The sequence below is a fragment of the Zonotrichia albicollis genome, chromosome 2 (genome assembly GCF_047830755.1).
Source record: "Zonotrichia albicollis isolate bZonAlb1 chromosome 2, bZonAlb1.hap1, whole genome shotgun sequence".
Classification (NCBI taxonomy): Eukaryota; Metazoa; Chordata; class Aves; order Passeriformes; family Passerellidae; genus Zonotrichia; species Zonotrichia albicollis.
This window is the reverse complement of record NC_133820.1, coordinates 105123765-105145891: the sequence shown is the minus strand read 5'-3', so window position 1 is coordinate 105145891 and position 22127 is coordinate 105123765. Positions and strand designations below refer to the sequence as shown.

General features: G+C 42.9%; 1 protein-coding gene across 3 annotated transcripts in view; it reads right to left on the bottom strand.

Annotated features, from left to right (window-relative positions):
- CARS2 (cysteinyl-tRNA synthetase 2, mitochondrial) overlaps positions 1–21815 on the bottom strand; it is a 35602-nt gene extending 13787 nt beyond the window's left edge. For all 3 annotated transcript variants that reach the window (XM_014267709.3, XM_074535954.1, XM_074535955.1), the window contains exons 1-10: positions 21346–21815; positions 20716–20766; positions 16562–16679; positions 13904–13975; positions 13234–13339; positions 12431–12514; positions 9921–10050; positions 7555–7688; positions 4536–4603; positions 1810–1876 (exon numbers count right to left, since the gene is read on the bottom strand). In XM_014267709.3, the coding sequence (XP_014123184.2) occupies positions 1810–1876; positions 4536–4603; positions 7555–7688; positions 9921–10050; positions 12431–12514; positions 13234–13339; positions 13904–13975; positions 16562–16679; positions 20716–20766; positions 21346–21800 (1285 nt within the window). In that variant the 5' untranslated portion in view covers positions 21801–21815. The remainder of the gene's footprint in view (positions 1–1809; positions 1877–4535; positions 4604–7554; positions 7689–9920; positions 10051–12430; positions 12515–13233; positions 13340–13903; positions 13976–16561; positions 16680–20715; positions 20767–21345) is intronic.
- Positions 21816–22127: the final 312 nt, after the last annotated feature.

The window sequence follows — 22127 nt, the reverse complement described above, 5'->3', positions numbered from 1 at the left end:
CCAACCAGGGAGACACCTAAGTGTACACAAGGTATTTCATCTCCTAAAAGAAGCAATCAGCCAAGTGTGCCACTGCCCTGCACCATCACCCCAAAAGAGCTAAGGATGCCACCAATCCACTGCATGCCTCAACAGGATGCTGCTCTGCAGCAGACCTGTGTCACAGACATCTTTTGTGAAAAATCTTTTCTTGGGATTTTTCTCCTTTCTGAGAAGCTGTAGCTTCAGAAACAAGATGTAAACAATAGTTATCTGCTGCTGTGGAATACATTAGGTTTGTCTGTGATTGGGCCATCTTGAATGTTTACAATTAATGGCCAACCACAGACCAGATAGCTTAGACTCTCTGTCCGAGACACAGACCTTTGTTATTCATTCTTTTCTATTCTTAGCTTAGCTAGCTTCTGAGGAAATCTTTCCTTCTATTTATTTTTAGTATAGTTATAATGTAATATATATATCATAAAATAATAAATCAAGCCTTCTGAACATGGAGTCAACATTCTCGTCTCTCCCTTCACCTGAAAACCCCTGTGACCATCGTCACAGACCTGCAATTGGATGCACCCCTCTCTTTCTGTGACAGTGGCAGGGAAGTTAATAACCACCTCTCTCTTTGCTATCCCGTGCTTTGAAATACTGCAATTACTCAATTCCTGATGCCTTCAGCTGTCCTAGGAGAGGGAGGATCCACCATGAATGTCACATGGGTGGCTCCTGCAAGGCAGTTAGCAGTATGAACAAGCAGAAAGACTTCTCAGCCCAATGACTGCATGACTATGAAGACTGGCAGCACACTGCACACTGACAGGCACGAGCAGTGTCCCAGAGCCTTGGCCACACCAGCTCTCACAGTCACACAGCTACAGGTGCTTTATCCAAGGCAGACAGAGGCCCACTGGAACACCACAGCAGCTGCTGCCCCATGCTCCACCATTCCCTTGCCATGCCACGACAGCCAACAAGCCAGATGACCCAGCAGTGGTTAAGGAGCTACCATCTGCTTTTGGCAGGGCCCAATAAACTGGTAGGAACACAGACATATGAAAACCTCTTCCAGCTCAAAGTAGCATCTACCTGCTGTTAACACTATGGGGTACACAGGGAAGCTGACAAAATCTCCCCACCAGGAGAGAGATGATCTGCCAGGCTAAGGTGTTCATTATCATGTGATAAGGTTATCATGTGCTAGTCTAAGTGAGCTGCACTGCACCACAGAACTGCCTCAACACTCAGGAACTCCACATGACAAAAATGGTAACACAGCAGGGAGATAAAAAATTATTAGCCAGCCCTCATCACACTCTCTACAGGAATATAAGCCACAGCTCCATCTAGATACATCTCCAAAAACAGCGGATTGTGACTGCAATGCAAGTAACTACAACAGATGCAAATCACAGACAGAGGCAATTCATTAATTAAAAGTGCAATTAACTACGAGTCACAGCTAACTGTGGCTCAAGAAGGTATTTAAATGAATGGTTATGTAGTGTGCTAAGTAAAGAGCAGCCCCACAGAGCACCACCAAACCCTTTCCACCCGCTGCATTCAGAACTGCAGGGACCCACACGGGGAGCTCACTCCAGAGGGGCCAGTGGGAAAGGTGTGGGGAAAGCTGAGAAAGAGTGGGGAAAGTTGGGAAAGGAGTGGGGAAAGGTGGGAAAGGTCTGGGAAAGCTGGGAAAGGTCTGGGGAAAGCTGGGAAAGGAGTGCGGAAAGGTAGGAAAGGTGTGGGGAAAGCTGGGAAAGGTGGGAAAGGAGTGGGGAAAGCCATGCACACCTCAGCAGGGAGGGGGCTCCTCCTTACCTGAGCTGTATCTGCCACGCAAACAAAACATTCTGAATTGGTCTGATGAACATTTCTTCAGGAAATCCTAAACTCCATGCACAAAAAGACAGCTTTAGCATATCAATTTCTTCAGGAAATTTCTTTCACCCTCTTGCTTTTCAAACTAGCATGACAACGCATCTTTGCAATTTAAGACAGGCATAAAATCTTTAAACTCTAACACTGCTTTAAAACCTAAACTAAATAAAATTCAATTCCATATAAGATAGATGTGCATACATATAGACAAGATATAAATACACACACAATGTCCAATATAAGATAGTGAAAACTACTTTGCAAGTGCAATCAAACATACACTGTAAAAACACTTCTGCAAAGAAAACCCAAAATGAAATTATCAGACTAAGATTGGGATACAATCTTACAGAGAGGAAAGCTCCCAAGTTTTGCAAACTTTACAAAAAAATAAAAAAAGATTTATTGAAAAAGAAAATAGGTGTGCTTTTTTGCAGGATAGAATATGAAGAAACTCAGGGAGTGAACAAAGATAAATCTCAGCACTATAAAGAGAGTTATCTCTGTTAATTATGAAGACTAATAAACTCCACTCTAATATTAATCTAGCTTTACAAATAATTTACTCCAATAAACAGTAAACTACTAGTATTACTACTAGTACAAGTAATGTATATCATTAGCATACTGAGCTACTTAAATGTTTGGAAGGTACACAAATAAAACAGTCAATCACTTCCAACCCTGCTCTCAGCAAGGCTGGACACTTGTAGATTGACTGTAACTACTGCACTTCTGGTCTTTTTTTTTTTTAATTTGCAATTTTTTTATTTGCAAACTGGTGAGGATCACTGAAGTGCCACAAAAATCAAAAATAATAAGAAGACAGTACAAGTGAGAAAATATGGAAAGTGTTATTTGCTTAAACCTCACATTTTGAAACAGTCTTCTGGTACAAGACTAAACCAGCCTGAACAGTGGAAAAGCATCAGCAATGTGCTGTCTCTCAAGTGAAAATAGAAATAATTGAGGCAATCACAATCAAGAAACAGTGGCACTGATTGTTTTGGTGGGTGTTTGTTTGTTGTGCGTTTTTAAAATAAATTAGATATAAATGAGTGTACCCCATATGCCAGCAGCTTCACACCAATATACAGAGGTAGAACAATATGAATACAGTACAGAAATAAATTCAAATCTGGTAAAGGACCATCCAAACTAGAAAAAACAACTCTGCATTTCCTTTAAAACAGAGAACAGATGAAGAATCACAGCTCTTTGAAAGCAGCTTGCTTGGCCCTGTGTTATCACAATCTCTTTGACTTTTGGGGTTAGAATTAAATTTTTTTAATTATTTAATTTTAAATTAATCTTTTTTAATTAGCTATTAAAAAGAAGGAAAGAAAAAACTGCAGTAGGGTACAAGGGGAGGGAAACAGGGCAGCTGGATGCAGAGGATGCTGGGCTGCTGTGCCCAGGTGACAGCCTGGGATGCAGGTGGCAACTGGCTGGGCCGAGGGAAGATCCTGGACAGACCTCCCCTCTTTTGGCACAGACATAAAACCTTCCATGCAGGGCTTAACTTTCAAGGTGCAAGGCAGCTGTACAGGAAAAAATCGTTTCACTGGACTGAAAATCACTTCTCAGGAAAGATTAATACTTGTTACCCATATGTAAGGGCAGGCATGAAAAGCAGAGACCTACAAGAAAAGAGAGACAGGCCAGAAATATTTGTTTCCTCAACACAAGCTGTGCCATCACGGGGGACATGGAGAGGAACATTTTTATATGCTGCTTTTAACTCCAAGCACTGCAGTTGTGGTCATTTCTCCACCCTGTCCACAACATCTGCTGAGACATGAGATTTCTGTGAAAATTGTGAGCTCCAGGGAAACTGGGCTTAACTGTACCCCAACAGCATCAGAAGACTTAGGAATAAAGCAGCTCATATTGAACTTGATTTTAAAGGGATTTTAATTAATTTTTCCAAGAGGGCAAAGGGGAATATATATGCCAAAGCAGTTTCTCAAGCTTTGTCTAAAGGAAGGAAATCACCCTATTGCAGCAGCAGGCATCAGCCATGGTGGGAGCCACCCCAGCACAGCTGGAACACACATAGCTGGCAGAGAAACCCTGCTCTGGGCCACACCAAAGACCTGGGGACTCAGTGAAATATCACACAGTCATGTGGCTCGTGGGTATCAAAAGGCTTCTGTGCCTCAGCAAGGTCACCATATAAAACTAAAGGGTAATGGGAGACACTGCTGCAACAGCATGGTTCAGGATACCCAGCAGCTTCCTGACAAAACACTGACACTATGTCCCATTTCACCTAAAGAAGGACCAGGAAAAACATTCATTCTTTTCCAAGTCCATGCTTTTTCAAGGCATTATTAAGGATAGACTGATGAGAACCCATCACTAGAGAACAGAATCATTCAGGTTGGAAAAGACCCCTGAGACCACAAATGTACAGTGCAGGATTCTGGTACTGGACACAAACTCTGCTCCTACAAACACTCTGAGCTCAGCAAGATTCATTGTTATAAGCAAACCATGAATCTGAGCAGGTATCCTACCTCCAGATCCACAAAAACAGACACATCAGTACTAGAGAAATCCTGCAGCACAAGCACACACTCCAAAGCTTTCTCAAAAGAGGGCTGTGATTAATATTTACATATTACAAACCTACAAAATTGCTTCAATTCAAACAAAGAAATTACCTTAATTGTTATGTAGTTTTTTAATGACTTTGACATTTTTTCTTGACTTCCTTTAACATGCAAGTGCCCTATAGTAAAAGAAAAAGGGATTAGTCAGGATAAACAAGTGTGCTTCTGAATAGGGAGCAAATGAGAGAGACTGTACTGAGATACTGTGAATGTTGGAGGCAGCATGTGCTATGATGGATACATGCCAAACATTTCAATGTAATGGGGAACATTTTTCAAAAGCTTTGCCTACAGTTCTGCACACGTCTCCATTCTCAAAACTTCCACTGGGTGAATTTTAAAACACAGTCATTTAAAACATCAAAAAAAAAATACCACCCACCACCACCATGAGTCCCCCTGCTCAGAATTGACAATAAACTCATAAAAACAAGCAAGCAAATAGTTTCAGTCTTCACAAGTACTTTATCTGTTACTCTTGACTTTTCAGAACTATTTTAAGAAATATTTTCCAGTAATCTAGCATTAAAAAATCCTTAAAACTCAATCTTCTGTACTTATTACTTGCTGATGGCTGTTAACATTATTTTTTTACCCCAAAGTTTTATAGCACTGGTTCAAAATATCTTAAATGCAAAATGAATTTTCTACAGATTCTCAACTTCTCCAGACTTGTGAGACTGAGAAGAAGCAGGGTGAGGGAGGGATGCAGCTACAATATCTAACTTGAATTAGTTTATTTTGAAGTGTGATCTCTGAGCACTGCTAGAGCATTGAATAGTCACACAGATCACTGCCTTGCAGGGCTGAAGCACAGGAAAATGGTAGTAACACTGCATTTAAAAGAGTATGTAGAGCTTGGCTTTAGGACTGAAAGCTCTGTGAAAGACAGGAGAGGCATAGCCTGAGGTTGTCTGCTTCCAGGTCTCATCCACGTGAGCCATGGCAGCATCACTGACGGAAAGCACCAATTATTCACAGCACCAGAGAGATGGTAAACATCCTGCCACTGAAAAACTACTCAGCATAATTTCTGAAATGTTGTTAAAAGCCTTAATAGGCTTCTCCTAATGAAAGACTAATTCTGTAAGTTACCAACCACCCACAACTAAATGAGATTTTAGGCACATCAGTGACCTGCAGCATCTAGCACTTAATCATACTTTGAGGCAGATTTTTAAGCATAAGTTTCTCTTGCTCTGTAATACCCTACCAGCACTGCATTCTTTCACATTTGGCAGCCCAGTGCTACCAGTGCCTCAGAGTGCAAGGACAACGTATGATCACACTCCTGCTTTTATAAGTGGTGACAGAAGTGGCATTTCTTGCTCAGCAACCCATGCAATGTCTGCATTTTGTGCTACTCACTGCACAGAGCTGCTCTGCAGCCTTGCCTGAAACCCTCTTGCTTCCATAAGTAGATAAAATCCCCATTACACTCATCTGGATATGAAAACAACAAGCTCAGGCCTGATAACTGGACCTGAAAAGATCATTGTTTCACTCCTCAGCTATTTCTGATAATGATTCAAAGCAACAGGAACTCACCATGTGAAGTCCTATCCTGACCACCTCAAAATTTAATTTTGTACAACACAGTCTATGGAGAGTAGGAATTAATCAAAAAATCTACGGATGCAGAACCAGCTACAGCAGCTACCCATGATAAAAATCCTTGCTTTCACTGTCTGTCCTGTCTGCCAGCAGGTGAGGCCACTTTCACCACAGCATCACTAAACCTGGGACTCTCAATAAGCACATTCAGGCTGTGAGACACAGCTGGACACCTGCAGCTCTTGGGACTCAAATAAAACCCACAGCCAAAATTCTCCTGAGAGAAAGGGAAGAGCCTGACTAAGATTACTTTCTCCCTTTTGCAAAGGTGCCCAAATACTGACTTAATTAACTTCAGGCAAACAAGTTTAAAATAGTTGGACTGTGTTTCCCTAAAAATGTACCAGTAACATCTGAATTTGAATTAATATTTCTCTTCCAAGAGTTTCAGTACTTAGAATGATTTCATTCAAGTACACAAAATACAAGGATTTTCATAACTTTGGTTTGGCGCTCTTCCCAGAGTACAAGTAGTCTAAAAATAAAGTCCTTATAAGATTTATCCTCAGTACAGGGATTTTCTTCCTCTAATGGGGACTGCTCCTCCAATTCTGAGCTGCTAAAATTCTGAAGTCTGTTAGCAGAATAAATTGTTTCTGAAGCTGATTCATTTGCCCTAAATAATTCACACCATCATCCTCCAGCAACTCTTTCTGACTTAATGAATGCAATCTGTCAGCTCCTGGAGAACTTCAGCGTAAAAATTGCCCTTGGAATTAAGTTCTCCTATTTTTTTTTTTAATTGACTCTTCTTCATTTAGATGGTATCAAAAATATTTCCCCTACAGATTCAGTTCCAAGTTTGAAAAGCCAGATTCGCTGGTTTGTCAACAGAAGGCTCCCCTTGGCAGTAAGCAATGCATCTCAATGGAAATGCAGAGGATTCCACAGCACCTTGGGAACAAAGCACACCCTGGAGGATGCACCAGCCTCTGGACTATTGCTATTGATTTCCAACAGGCTCTGCACTGGGAACTGAAACTAGAATTCAATATTCATCCCATGCAGTACAAACATATAAAAATGAAAGCTCATGTAATTCCCAGAGTGCACCACAGGTTTAACTCTGCAGCTCTTCTATTCAGAGAAGCAGCTTCAAGAGTTCATAGAGACATCCTGCCCAAAATACTAATCAGCAAAAGAGAGGCTGCAGACTTGAATCTGACTTTCTACTGACTTCAGCTGTCCATCCAGAACCACCACGACTGCAACAGGAAGAACAAATGCCAAGGTTTCCATCAATGGGAACAGCACTAGAGCCATCAGTGACGTAGTTCAAAGCTCTGTACAGCACAAACCTCACTGAATGAAGCACTTTTATGCAGAGGGAGCAAGGAGCAGTTCTACATAATGCCAGGCAGTGTAACGTTTTCTCACAGCATGAAATGCCAAACTTAAAAACCCCAAACTATTGTATTTGCACAGGGCTCTCAAGTGATCAATATTTTTTACTTACCAGAATGCAGAAAGTAATTCCCCCACTGTTCACACTGATGATACACCTCACACTGTGCAATTTCATTTTCATGATGAGGAAATGCAAGATCTATTCCACCAGTATGGATGTCCAGCTGCTTTCCAAACACTGCACTGCAACAATATTTTCCTGATCAGTAAGTAGAACACCACAAAAGCTTTTTGTAAAAAGAAATGCAGATAAAAATAAGATGAAACAACATATATGTAAGTGTACAACTTAGTAACTGCAGTTTTAAAACAAGATTTTACACATACCTTGGATACCAAAAAAGCAGCAGAACTTGTCTAGACAGGACCCATATCTGTTCACAATTACTTCTCCTTAGTAAAAGCAATTACTTTTCTATCTTAAGGACTGCAAGCAGGATGTCTCCCTTCCTTGTTCTGCTACAATTTCATTACCAGAGAGGTGCCTTTATGTGCAAGCCTAACAACTGACATCTATAAATTTGGTATTACTCTTCCTTATCTCGTATCTTTTCTGTAAGAATTCAAACAACAGTATGTGTAGTCAGGTCAAGCTGGGCAGGTCAGCAACTTTATTTTGCCTGTTAAACAAAGTTTACACTTACAACCTCATAGGGATGGGAGTCAACCTTAACTGCTCAGAAACCAGGAAAGATGGAAGGCCTACAGACAAACACACAGGCCTCACATATGTCACCTTAACAAGGTGCTCCTGGTAGCTGGCTAAACATTAATACTTTGGTCCCTTTTTGAGACAAAATACCCTGCTAACACTGTGCCACATGATGGCTTTGCAGAAGCTGTTGGGGCACAGGAGGGAAAGACAAGGAGAAGAGAGAAAGAAGAAAGAGCAGCTGCCGCCATTTCCCAAGTTCATCCTCTGCTCCTGCCTGCTTCAAAATCAGCTAAAGCACAAATCTTCCCAGGACTGACCCTCACCTCCCCTTGTGCCACCTACAGAGGAGCACTTGCTGCATCCTCCAACAAAACCATTAAGAGCTGGAGAGAGGTGACAGATGGATCTGCCAAATGCACAGGGACAGGAAGAGCCACCCACCTCACCACAAGGGAAAATGGGTAGAGAATGACAGACCTGAGGGGGTCAAAGCAGGGAATTCCCTCCTCCAAGGCTGCTCTAGAGACCAGAGACTCCTCATTATCAAAATTAATTCACCTAACATAGTTAAAGTGCTTTGAGATACTTGGCAAAACAGACAGCTAAGTAAGTATTGCTTAAAAATGAGCTTTCAGCAGCTGACTGGGACAACAAATTGTTTTAGGTCACTTACCAAAGTAAGCTCTCAATTTTTCACAGTCCAAGATTACTACAATCATGCTCTCTGTAGGTCTTTTATTTATATGGTAAGGGCCTCACCCAGCCTCAGTAAAATAGATTTTTAGAGAAAGAAATGCAGACTATAAACAGCACTGCATTAGCAGACAAGCCATGTTGTAACTGGCACTTTTTATCTGTGCACTTCTGTCAGAGGTTGTACATCAAACACAGCATGATTTTGTGCACTTTGACTGCTTTAAGAGCTGCCTCACTATGCTCAAACTATTTACAGACAGAAAATCACCCTTATAAACACTTTTCACAAGCAGGTGGAAAAGACTAACAATCCCAGGTGCACCAGAAAAGCATATGAAAGAAAAACCTAAAGCAGCTGGTTCCACCTTCTTTCAGCTTTAGCTGAAAATTTCAGCTGAACAAGGTCAGATCTAAACTATTTCTTATTAGCTTCCAAAAAAAGATCTGAGACTAATGCAAAACTAAGTACACTATCAATCTTCCAGGAGAGAAGACCTTTTTCTCCTGTGGTGAAAATGAAACTTTAAATTAAGAGCAAATTACATCAAACCAACTGCAAGCAAAACACTACTCAGCAAGAATGCTGAATAACACTCAGATGATGAGCACGAACATCCATAGCTGCTGTTAAGATAAGGCCAGCAAGATCTCATAGATCAAGCTGCAATACCACACCCAGTCCTCCTGACACCTACCTCCTGAACTAGGACTGATGGAGACTGCTAGAAGTGGAAGGGAAGCAATGGAAGAGGTACCATAACTTGCACCACTCCTTTGGTTATCCAGCTCAAGTTAATAGACTGCTAATGGACTGTGTGATCCTGTGTGCCATATTTTAAGCACCAAGTCTGACTCTAGAGAAGGTGCCAAAACAGAGACAGCTGTGACAGTAAGGTGAAGCAGTTTATCTGGGCCATATGTGACACCCTAAGTTGCATAAAATGGTCACATTAAAACCAGTGCTACCTACTGATCAGAAAACAATTTCAGTACTGCTGCTACCATTGTACTGTGACTGAAAAAGAAAAATAGCATTAGATTTATCAAAATCCAAGAAATCTGACCTTGATATTGTGGAACATTCAATGTGCCATCCAGGTCGTCCTTTTCCCCAGGGAGAATTCCAAGATAGCTCCTGAGGCTTGGCAGCCTTCCACAGGGCAAAATCTTTACCATGTCGTTTGTCAGAATCAGCTGGCAAGAAGAAGTGATTTGTTAATGGGATATGTCTCAAAGAAAAAAAATGACCAATGAAAGCAAGAGGAAATGTGTATTTAGTGAACTACTCTGATTTTAATCCCTTTCAATCAACTTCTTTTCGCTACAACTTCCCTCTCTTCCCCCTCACACAGGAGAAAATTGAAATATTGGAATATTGAAATTTATTTTGGCAAGCTACAAAGATGGATTCAAGATTCCTTAATATATCCTATCCTATCAGTCCTTTTATCCTTCCCTAGTTTGCCTTATTTTTCATTCATTTAGTTACACATCCACCAGTTTCCCCAGGACAAACTGACTGCACTACAGCAGAAAAGGTAATAAAACTAAACCAAACCACACAAACAAACATAAACCCCCACAATATTTTCTCTGGGACACAATTGCTTTCTGTTTCATATTTTATAAAACAAAGTGCACAGAGGTAAGAATCAAAACTGTTCTTGGACAGCAGCAATTTTTCACTACTGTTTTCACCAAAGGGTTCCCTCCAAAGGTTCCCTCACAGCTATACTTGTTCCTTCCTTCATTGCCAAGGATGCAGTCCTTTCTGCTACAATACTGCAGGACTGTTCATCTCTGCTGACTCCTAACCTCCAGTCAAATACCAGCAGCCCCTGGCAGGAGCCACAGAACAGGGCTCTGGACTCTGGACTTTATTTCTGACAAATACATGACCTCACTTTTAGAATCATACAACTCAAAATTCCTAAGAACTAAAGATACAGAAATATAGCCCTAATTTTATCCACTGAATCTTCACCTGGGCTCTTTCACTAGGTTGCCAAGTTCTGAGTGACCAGGATCTGCTGACTCCAACCCTCTTCTGCCTTTTTTTGAGTATACTGCTATAAAAGAGCACTCTTCAACTTCTCAGTTGTAAGCAACAAGAGTCAAAATCTTTAGAAATAAAAATGTACTTAGTTGTGACTGGAGAGGAAGCAGGGTAAAACACATAATCAGTCACAGCTGAGGCTGGAAGGCACATCTGGGGACAGCCCAATCCAACCCCCTGCTCAGAGCAGGAGCAGCTGCAGCAGGCTGCCCAGGATGGTGTCCAGTTCAGCTTTGACTGAGGATGGAGACTCCACAGCCTCTCTGAGCAACATGGTTTGTGTTAACCATCCTCAGGGTAAAAAGGAGTTTTCTTGGCTTTAAATTAAATTTCCTGTACTTCAAGCTGTGATCAGTGCCTCTTGTCCCATCACCAAGCACCACAGAGAAAAGCCTGGCTCTGCTCTACTCCATCAGTATGGGTACACATGGGTAGGATTCCCCTGAGCCTTCTCTCCTCCAAAGCTCTGTCTGCTTTGCCTCATATGAAAGATGCTCTCCATCATTACTGTGGCCCTTTGCTGGCCTTTTCCCACTGCTGTTCTGGAGAGCCCAGCACCAGCCCTGCACTCCAGGCAGTCTCACCAGGGCTGAGCAGAGAAGGATCACCTCCACTGAGCTGCTGGCAATGCTCCTCCCAATGGTCATGATGTTCATGCAGCCCAGGAGGAGCTGGCTCTCTGCACTCAGTAATTACCTCTAAATAACTGTTGACAAGATGCATTTCCTCTGTAAGCTGTAACACTGAAACAGCTCCAGAGCAGAGTTGTGAGAAGTTCTGGCTGCACCTGAGCATCAGCCCCCAGGGCATTTTCAGTAATTGCAAACAGATTTTTTAAATGATGCAATACAGAACTTTAGTTTACAAAAGTATGCAGGAGACCTGAATCAAATTCTCTGACACAGAGAGCTGATCAGACCCTACTACTCTGCTGAACAGAGGTTCAGCAACGCTGCAAAGCAGGAACTGCAGCAAAATCTCCACAGCCCAGGGTACAGGCCTGCTCTAGCACAGCCTATGAGACACTGCTCACCCTCACACAGAGGCTGCTTAGCCCAGTGACAAGTAATGAAGGGAGCAATTCATCCAGCTAACTTCAGAGCAGGGTAACTGCCCCAACCAGAACATGGCAGGTGAGGTTTCCTTGTGCTTTCCCTTGAGTACCTCACTGATGGCCACTGCAACAGCAAGAACACTACCCCACTGTGAAGTTTCTATGTACCACTGCCAAGTATTTAATTAAAATTGCTTAAGAAGCCAAATTGTTCTAAGGTACCAGAACAAAGGTGTAGAGGGAAGGACAAAAGGAAGAAGAAAAATCAAGTTTCCTCCTGCACTGGCAACAGTGAGTGCCTCAAAAAATAACTATGAAAGCACTGTAATCCTAATTAACCAGAAACTTAGCTATACAGAATGGGTTAGAAAACTATTTCAAACTGTCAAATAGAAGTCTGCACATAGATGCAAAATGCATTCAAACAGTGCATTAACACAAACAAGCTCGTGCCACAAACTTACCTGCTTCATCTTGGGTATCAGGGTTAATAGCAGTTAACACTCCATATCTTTTTCCCCAGGACTTAACATCAAAATAAACATTACCTAATACAAAAGAAATGTTTAGTTGCATAGCAAAGATGGAGCACATTGATGAGAACTTGATAACATTTCCCTGAAAGCAAAATTCCCATTTGAAAATTTCCCATTTGAAATTGTGATTTAGAAATTCAGAAATATGGCAAAAGTAGTAGCAGATGTTCCCATCTGTTATCCAGTTTTTCAGTAACCTCTGTGCACATGCTCATTCTGCCCATAGCATAACTCTGAATTCTGGGGATCTCCCAGGCTCTTCCTTGCCCATGCACAATCAGCAATCCCCTCCCCTACTGCAGCTCAAGCTACCCCTAGTCCAGTTACAACGCACTTGAATTCTTCAACAGCCACCAGCTCTGCTAAAAAAAGAAATCCACACATTTTGCTTTGCAGACACATCTTTGACAGCACATAGGAGATACACAGCTCCTCTTTAGAGGTTCCCCCAGCTTTCTTATAGAAACCAGGCGAGGACTTCCCCAAGGAGTTTAGACAGCAGTTTATTACAGTAAACAATTATAATAAATAATGAGCTACATTTAACTTAGAAATTGAGTAATAGTTGTTCTGCCCACTCATGTCATCACAAACAACTCACTCACACCCTGTTAAGCAACAGATGGAAAGCCTGGCACAAGGTATCTCATCTGATTCCAAAACAGGATTACTAAGAGCAGTGACTTCCTATACATGTGCTGAACAAGGAGTTACCTTGCTCAAAGTCTTACCTTGTGAGGTTGCATAAGCTTGTCCACTGGAAATGATTGTTTTTATAAAGGAGATTATTTGAGGAATATTGTCAGTCACCCTCATATATACTGTAGGAGGAAGGACCTTAAAGAAAGAGCAACATAGCATTAACACACTGCCAATGAGTTCCTTCATTCTAGGAGACAAACAAAAAAGAACATTCTTCTCAATTGTATCTTTAAAAAAAGTTGCAAGTATCATAAAAAAATCATAAGTAGTATTTAAGATAATACACACAGAAGGGTGGCAAAGATAAACCCTGATTTTCCCAGTGGCTCACTCCCTGCTTCTGACAGGGAGACAAGAAGCAAAGTCACTTGAAATCAATGAAAGAAGATTTTGTGTTTCCTGTGCTTACAATCAGGCTGTTTCTGCATTATAGTAGTATCTGTGAATCAAGGATCTACTGAATATGGAAAAAAACTGTTCCAGAGTTTCATTTGTTCATTCTAAAGCTCAGGATTGCTTCTCCCCACATCTCCTTACTCAAAAGGTGTGCGATATCATTCTAGAAGAATGAAAAAGTAAATCAGCACTCAGTTTCCAAGCAACGAATTTATTTTTTCAGATCAAACTCTCAAAACCAGATTCTTTACCAAAATAATTGCTTAGAAATGCTCTTAGATTTACAATCTTGAGTGTTTGTACCTTTAAGGCAGCCATATCTTGTTTAAAGTCTTCTTCATAAATACGAGCAAGAGCTACTGGCGATATATTCATCTGAAAAAAAAAGAGAAGCAGATTGGCAAATCATAAGTCAGAGTAATGATATAAAATATGGCAATCTTTTCTCAGACAGCTAATAGCTAATTGGAAGACTTAGAGAGCCCCTAAGGTAAAGAGTCAGAAAGGCTTATTAATCTAACACTGACAGGGAGGAGATATAAATTATAAATAACTTAGAAGTAGTATTTAATTTATGCTTAATTTACAAAATATTAATGTATCTCTTTTAAGAGAAAGCAACCAAAGACTAAAATAATAAACTCCTTCCCTCTCTTATTATTTTCCTCTTGAGAGGGTCTTTCATTTCCAGTGATAAAATATACCACCATACAGAGGACATTAAAACCATTCAACTTACTGACAGGAAACACCAATACCACCTACGTGTCAGAAAGACAGATCAGGGACTTGCAGGATGAGACAAGATATTAATTTCCAGTGATTAAGAAAAATAAGCTATTTCAGCAGATCATGGGTACTCATAGATCTCAATATTGAAAGCCAGTTCCACGCTTTGCCAAGTCCAGCATTTCTCAAGCACCTTCTCTACATTTCTCATTCATGGGACATGAACAGGTTCCACTTGCAGAGAAGATGAGAAAATGCAACCCAAAAGGAAAGGTACTTGCACATAGGAAGGTACTTGTTCTCAAATACTCAGAAGAGGCCAGGGACTGAAAGATGCATGACAGCAAAACCTGCCCTAGTAAGCAACAGCACTGTATCAAAGTGTTTCAAATGCATGCTTTTACATCTTCTCTGAGAACAAACTACTGGGGAGAGACAACATGCTGTCAGTCTCTCCATCTTGCAGGTAACTGAATCACTAACAACACAAATCCCACATCATCACTTCCAATTCATTACTGGAGCACCTCTATCGGTTCAGATTTTGAGAGAGCAGGTGGGTAGCACTGCTGTACAAAGCAGGGGTTCTGGTGAAGACAATGTTCATGCAGCACTGAAATGAGGACAATGCTCAGCACCAAAAAGCAAAGACATGCTTCTGCCTACAGACCAGTGACTAGATTCATCTCCCTAGACAGCTCAGCTGCTTCTTTGATCAAGAAAGAAACAAAGGTGCCTACAGAAAGAAGATGGGGAATGTCCTCCCCTCCAGATGGATGTTCAACACACAAGGAGACTCGTGTCTCTCTCAAAGGACCCATGATGGCATACAGCATGTTCATCATGAACTAGTACCCAACTTTGAGGTCTCCCCCAGATGAACCCCACCAGGGGATGACAAACAAGCTCAGACATGTTGATTTACCACTGTAATGCTTCAGGTTTCAACAACAAAAGCAGGCTACTAAGGTAAAGGCCTTGGCCATCCAAAAAAATGGTTGAGCAAACACTTCAAATGTCACCAAAAAAAAGCCAAGAAAAGATGACTTCATAGAACCAAAGAATGTAGTAAAGCAACACATCTTTCAAGAACATGTAATTTCCCCCTCCTCAAACACAAAATCACTAAGATGCTCTGACAATAAGGAAAAAATTTAAAATGCAAACATGGATTTAATATGGCTGAATTTTGGAGCAGGGTTTTTTATTTTAGAATTGTTTACTGACTTAGAAAACTGTAAGTAAATGGACTAAGGGAACAGACATATTTCTACATGAGTGGTGTGCTACTATTCATTTGAATGCAAGGGCCTATATTTAACTGCAAAAGTAACTGTTTACTTAAAGATAAGTAAAAGGAACAGCTGTCAAATTCTCTGGCTCCAAGAAACTATCTTAAAGCTTGCAACTGCAATTCAATCCCACACATTCACTTATGATCTCAAAGACATGAGTTATAGATTCCAAAATCAAATTAAACAAAAGGACTCAAAATGCAGAATAAAAATACAGAATACAGTCTTAGTGCTTGAGGGTTCAAAAAGTGTTTTTAAAACCATTTAAAAAAAAGAATTGAAATAATCATTCACCAAGCTAATCTGGTAAAAAGGTCATATGAAAAATTCTGCCAAGAATCACTTACAGCCCCAGTCTTACCGAGACTTACCCGTACACACAATGTTAACTTTCCTGCGGGTGACAGATCCAGGCAGGCCGCGTGAAGCTTTCCAAGGTGCTGACATTGCAGCTAGATGGTGCTCGGCACCTGCCCGGAACTGCCCTCGGCCCCACGTGGCAGTGCTTATGTACAGCGCTGCCTTGCACGTTCACGGCACACAAACACTTCCCACAACTCACCCAGAACCCTTCCGGCTGCCACCTTTTGGGATAATTTCATCCTGCTGAGGATTCACGCTGGGCTTTTGTTCCCTTCCAGCCTCTCAGGCAGGGGGAGAGGGCAGGAGAATCCCAGCTGTGGGTGCTGTAAGGCAGCTCCCTCTCTGCCTCCCCCCATCACTCAGCTCTGTACCCATAACCCCCCCAGCTCTTGACACCCAGCCCTCCTCACTGCCAGACCCATTACAGCCACACTAGGGAACCAGAAATCTCAACGTTAATTACCTACTAATTAAAACAAACATAACTAAAGAACCCCAAACTCAGGTTAATTTTCCTACATAAGCAGCTTAGAAAATACCAAAAGGTCAGTCAAAGATTGCAGCAAACACCTACCTCATTGGCTCTTTTTATTATCTTGTCATCTATGTCTGTGATCCCCATCACCATGATAACTTCAATTCCAAAAAATCTTGTCATTATCCTTCGAATTATATCAAATCTAACGTAGGAGCTGGAAGAGAAAGAAACACGAGCTTTTGAACATGCAGTAGTAAGAATAAACTCAAACAAAAATAACCAACAGCCACAGGGACAATCTAATTAATTCAACACTTGCAATGAAAAGATCTTCAGTACATAAGGTGTTTTTCCAAAACCAGCTACCTGCACAAAAGTCAAGCAAATTTCTCTTGAACTGGCCTACCCTCTTCTGGCATTAGTGACACATTACATCAGATTTTCTGAGTGTTTTCTTTTGCTGCATCTCTTTATTCAAAGGGTATCACAAGCTACAGGAGCTGGGAGACTCTTTCAAAGCCAACAGGACAAAATGAGACACACAGATCAGATGTTCTTGTATTGAAATACATCCCTTAGGCTTAGTATATCCTAAGAGGTTTTCAAAAGTCATGCAGCAGAACAGGGAGAAATAAAGCAGGACTCAAATTAACTTTTCTTAGGGTTGAGTAACAACAGATACCAGCCACCAATAAAGTATTTCATTCACACACCACCACAGACCCTTCTGATAGCAAAGAGTAGATGCTCATTCTGTTTTATTTACATTTGAGAGTAAAAGTTATTCTGAAAATTATTCAGGGCTTTTACTACAAAGCAGAGTATTTAATGCTGATAGATTGATGGATATACAAGCTGTAGAGGGCTGCTGCAGCTCCTGCTCACAGACTCCCCATCTGTAATTCTCAAAACACACTCTGACTGAGTTAAACTAAATTACTAGGTGGGATACTAGAAGGTGACTAAAATCTCTGTGTCTGCCCTGCAAGATGATGAGAATCCTCCGTCTTTCTGGGCTGTTTCCTCCAAGGCCAGCAAGGAGGTTCACAGACCTACAGGTTCCCATTTCCTTCACAGCATCACACAAACTGCAACTCCCATGGCTGCCAGAACAAAGAAGCATAAGCAACTCCAGAAATGGATTTGCACCCTTCCCTGCAGGTGCCAGGTAGCACTAAGGCACTGATTTATGGATGCAGAATATCTCAATGAAGAAAAATACTTTTAGTTGTTGTTTGTGCCATGCCCATGCTGAATAAAAGACTTTTTGAAAGCCTTGCTGCCAGGGAGATAGTTTTTAATGAATAGCAGCTCACTGGGAGTAAGGCTCATCTAATGTGGTGACACGATTCCATAAGAATATTAAATTGGCCTTTGGATCCTGTTCAGAGGAACAACACCAGCATCAAAAGCTTGATATTAGATTTAACAGCCCTGCAGTCACTGTTCCCAGAGCAGGCACAAATTTCACACTGTTCCCTGTCCTCTCATCTTCCAACTGAATTAATGGAAGAAACTCTGCAAGAACAAGAGCAGAATTCCTGATACCACAGGGTCTTTACCACTCCAGCACTGATAAAAAAACCCAGCCAAAACAGACAGTCAAGATCAGGGGGTGGCAGAGCACGTGCAAGAGAAATCTCTCATGGCTGGTTTTACTCTTATTTCAAAGCTTCAGCCAGGAACCTGGATGCCAAACAGGCTGCAGGTCAAACCAGTACAATCAAGGTCAGACCCAGAACTGGAGGAAAAAAAAATTATTATTTGCCTGTCTTACTTTTTTCTCTATATAGAATGCGTGTTGGATGTCATATGGAGGCAGACAGAGCATCTGTTTTTAGGACTGGAAGCACAACATACTAGAGAATGTTAAATTATTTAGAGAAAAAGAACTCCTTGTGGAATGGAAACAGGACAGGTGAAAAATAATGCCATTATTTCCAAATTCTCTTCAAGGATCTCAAACTCATTTCCATGATCCACTTCTGCTTTATTACCTTCTCCATTTGTTGTGTTTGACACAAGTCAAATGGAAGATAGAGGGGAAAAAAGGGAATTCTAGTAAGAAAAGAACAAGTGGCAGGAGTACAACAATATGAAGGTATTTAACAAGAGCAGCAGAGTAGCAACAGCCACCACTCCATTTGACTTTATGCTATTTCCCAGGGCCTCTCCTGGCCCCCAACAGCAGCACACATTCTAGCTGTTCTATGGCTGGACCTAGCTACTGGGGAAAAAAGATACCATTTTAAAAAATAAATAAACAAATAGAACCAAGAGTGCTCCACCATCCTAACAAATCAGCTGAGCAACAGGATGTCAACACTGACATGTGTAAGAGCAGAGATACTGGAAAGGAACAGCCAACTCCTCCCACGCTGGAGGGTTCAACTGATGAGAAAAGAGAGCAAAAGGTCTTCAGTGCAGACACCTTGTCAGGCAACAGGAACAACACATGAAGGTGCTTAAAGAGGTGCTAAAACAGGGAATTATACCTGGTGTATCTGCATGATACACCAAAGGCAATATTCTGCACTAACCATTCTTTCCTAAATTAGCACATGAAGAGGTCAGACCTGGGTGAGGAAGATGTATGGCAAACCTCCACAGTGGGAAAGCCTGAAATTGCTAGCCTACACATGGGTAAGAAAAGATGGGTAAAAAACCAGCAAGTGTAAGCAAGGCCTTTCTACTCCCTCTTTTAATCAAGAAAGTCTGAGGGCAAGAGACCACTGAAAAAACCAGACATTTAAAAGCCACAGAGAGCTGCAAGACCAACGGGTTAATTTCTCCACCTCTATAAAACATTGTGGTCTAGATCAACTATACCCCTTAGGACAGAAGCACCTCTGCAATTCCCTTCCCTATTACACCATGTCAGGGAAGACAGGCCCTATCACACTAGAGAACCTCAGCTGAGGGATAAAGACAAGAAACTTATAACCATCTTTTTTACACAGTTACTTTCAAGTGATGATTTTAAATTGTGATTATTTCAAGGTAAACTGTAAAGGAGCCTGTATCACAAAGAGCTGTAGATTTAAATACACCAATTACTATGACTTTCCTGAAAATACTAAGTACAAACAACAAGTCCAAGATATCATGTTCTTGATTTTTAGGTCACAAGTAAAAAGCTAGGTCAGTTTTCTGCTGAGACTTGACAAAAGCAAGGAGGAAAAAGACACCACAACATACACACAACAGTACAGCAGCATTAACATTAGCACTGACAACAGTACTTTCATATAACTGGTATTTTAAGTCCTCCTTTTTACAGAACAAAGCAGCAATTGTGCAATTACTGTGATGGCTCAGTTCAACATGAGCAAGATTCAACACAAGTTTCTGAATGAAGCTGAGACAGGATGAGAAGCTGTGAAATCCCTTACATTGAACGGGAACTATTCAGTTACTGAAATGCACAATAGCTGATCTTCATACAGATGGCAATTATCTGATAAACCCCTGCTCTTCCAAAGAGCACAACACAACCTGCTCTTTAAGGACCTTAAGAGCAGCTTGAGCTGCTGCTGCAACTCTCCTCAGTTTCACAGGAACAGCATGTCTACTCATCAGGTGTGTTGTTTTGAAACAAGTGCCAGCAACCTCTTCTGGTGTATTTAAAGTACTTTTTCAAAGTTACTTATAACGAAGCTAGCTTATTGTTCTAACAATCCTAATGAACTACAGAGAAAAACTTTTAAGCTACCTGGACTTTCTGAGATTTGAGATGTGATCGTCTATGAGCCTTGAAAGCACCTTTCTATTAGCCAGCCCTGTATGGCTTTTCCTTGGTGCCAACACAGTGCCTGAACTAACCTGAGGTGAAACTATCTTTTCACACAGCTGAGAGGCTCTGTTCCTGATCATGAACTCCACACGAGAGGTCACACTATGCTGATACAATTTGTTACAAGTCACCCTGCCCAAACAAACTGCATACATTCCTAATGCTTCTTCCCAAGACACAGACACACACTGTCTCTGTCTCAGTCAGGCAGCAGAACCAACAGCCCCTTTATGGACTACCCCAGCCCCAGAGGAAAAATACATAACAAACAGACTTTTGCCCTTTGCACAGCACAGGGGGCGAAGGGCTAGGCCTCGTGTCACCAGTCACAGCTCTGTCACCAGAACAGACACTGCAGCCTGGGGATGCCCAGCACTGTATTCCTGGCACCCCTGGCATGGGATGTCCAGCGCTGTGTATGTGCCTGGATGTCCCCATGCTGCCATCCACGACTCACCAGGCGTGCCCGAGGTGCGCGTGGTCATACACTGTCGGCCCACAGCTGTACCTGCAGGAGGGGAGGCAAACAGAATCACAGAATTGTTAGGGTTGGAAGATCACCCAGGCCAAACCCCTGTCAAGGCAGGGTCTCCTACAGCAGGGGACACAGGAATGTGTCCAGGTAGGTTCTGAATGTCTCTAGAGGGGAGTCTCCATGAGCCATCTGGGCAGCCTGTCGCAGTGCTCTGCCACCCTCAATACACATCAGTTCTTTCCCATGTTCAGGTGAAACTTCTTGTGTTTTAGTTTATGGCCACAACTCCTCGTCCTGCCACTAGGCAATGCCAAAAGGAGCCTGGCACCATCCTCTTGACACCCATCTTCGAGGTATTTATATGTATTGCTGAGATCCTCACTCAGTCTTCTCTCCCCTGGACTAAACAGGCCCAGCTCCTGCAGTCTCTCCTCGCAAGAGAGACGCTCCGGTCCCTTAATCACTTTGTGACCCTTCTCTAGACCTTCATCCAGTAGTTCCATGTCTTTCGTGCCCTGGAGCCCAGAAGGGGACACAGGAGCTGTTTCCGGACACAAACCGCTCCTGTCACCCCGCCACCGCCCGCCCTCCCGCCGCGCCGCAAGGCGCTACCAGGTCGCCACTCCTTCCGTGGCCAGCACGAGCGGCTCCTTGCTCCGGCTCCGGCTGTTGTACGCCACGATCCCGCTGTCGCGCCCCGCCGGAGGCGCCCACGGACGCCGCCGCGCAGCGCCCGAGCACCGCCGTGCTCCCGCCTGCCCCCGGCCGGCACCGGCACCGGGGCCGAGCCCGCACCGCCGGGCCGCCGCCGCCGCCCCGCGCAGCATGGCCCGCAGGCTGCCCGGCCGCGGGCGGGGAGCGGCACAACCCACCGCCACAGCCGTGCGGGACCCGCGGCGGAGCGGGGCCGGGGCCGCCGGGGCGCAGGAAGGGGCGGGGCCTGCGGGCGGGGCCGGGCCGGGCCGGGCGCCACCGCCTCCCGCCGGGCCGGGGGGGCAGCGCCGCCCGCGCCCCGCTCCGGCCCCGCTCCGGCCCCGCTCCCGGCGCGGTGTGCGGAGCGCTGCCATGGTGAGCCTGCGCTGCGGGGCTTGGGCCGGCCGAGTCCCGCTGGCACGGCGCGTACCCAGCCTTGTGCTTCGGTACAACCCCAGCGCGGCTTCTTCCTAGCGAGATTTTTAAGGGAAATGTTTGTAATGTGTGACTAATTCACCATAATGGTCTCCACTGTGTCGAGTCAATTCGGTCACTTCAGGGAATGAATCTCTTTTTGCATTGCCTTTCAGGTCAGAGAACGGCTGGCAGCCTGTTAGTTCCTCGAAATAAAACATGGTGTGACATTCCCAAACTGGACTTAATAAATCAGAGTCTCAGAAAACACTTAATGCACACCCCTG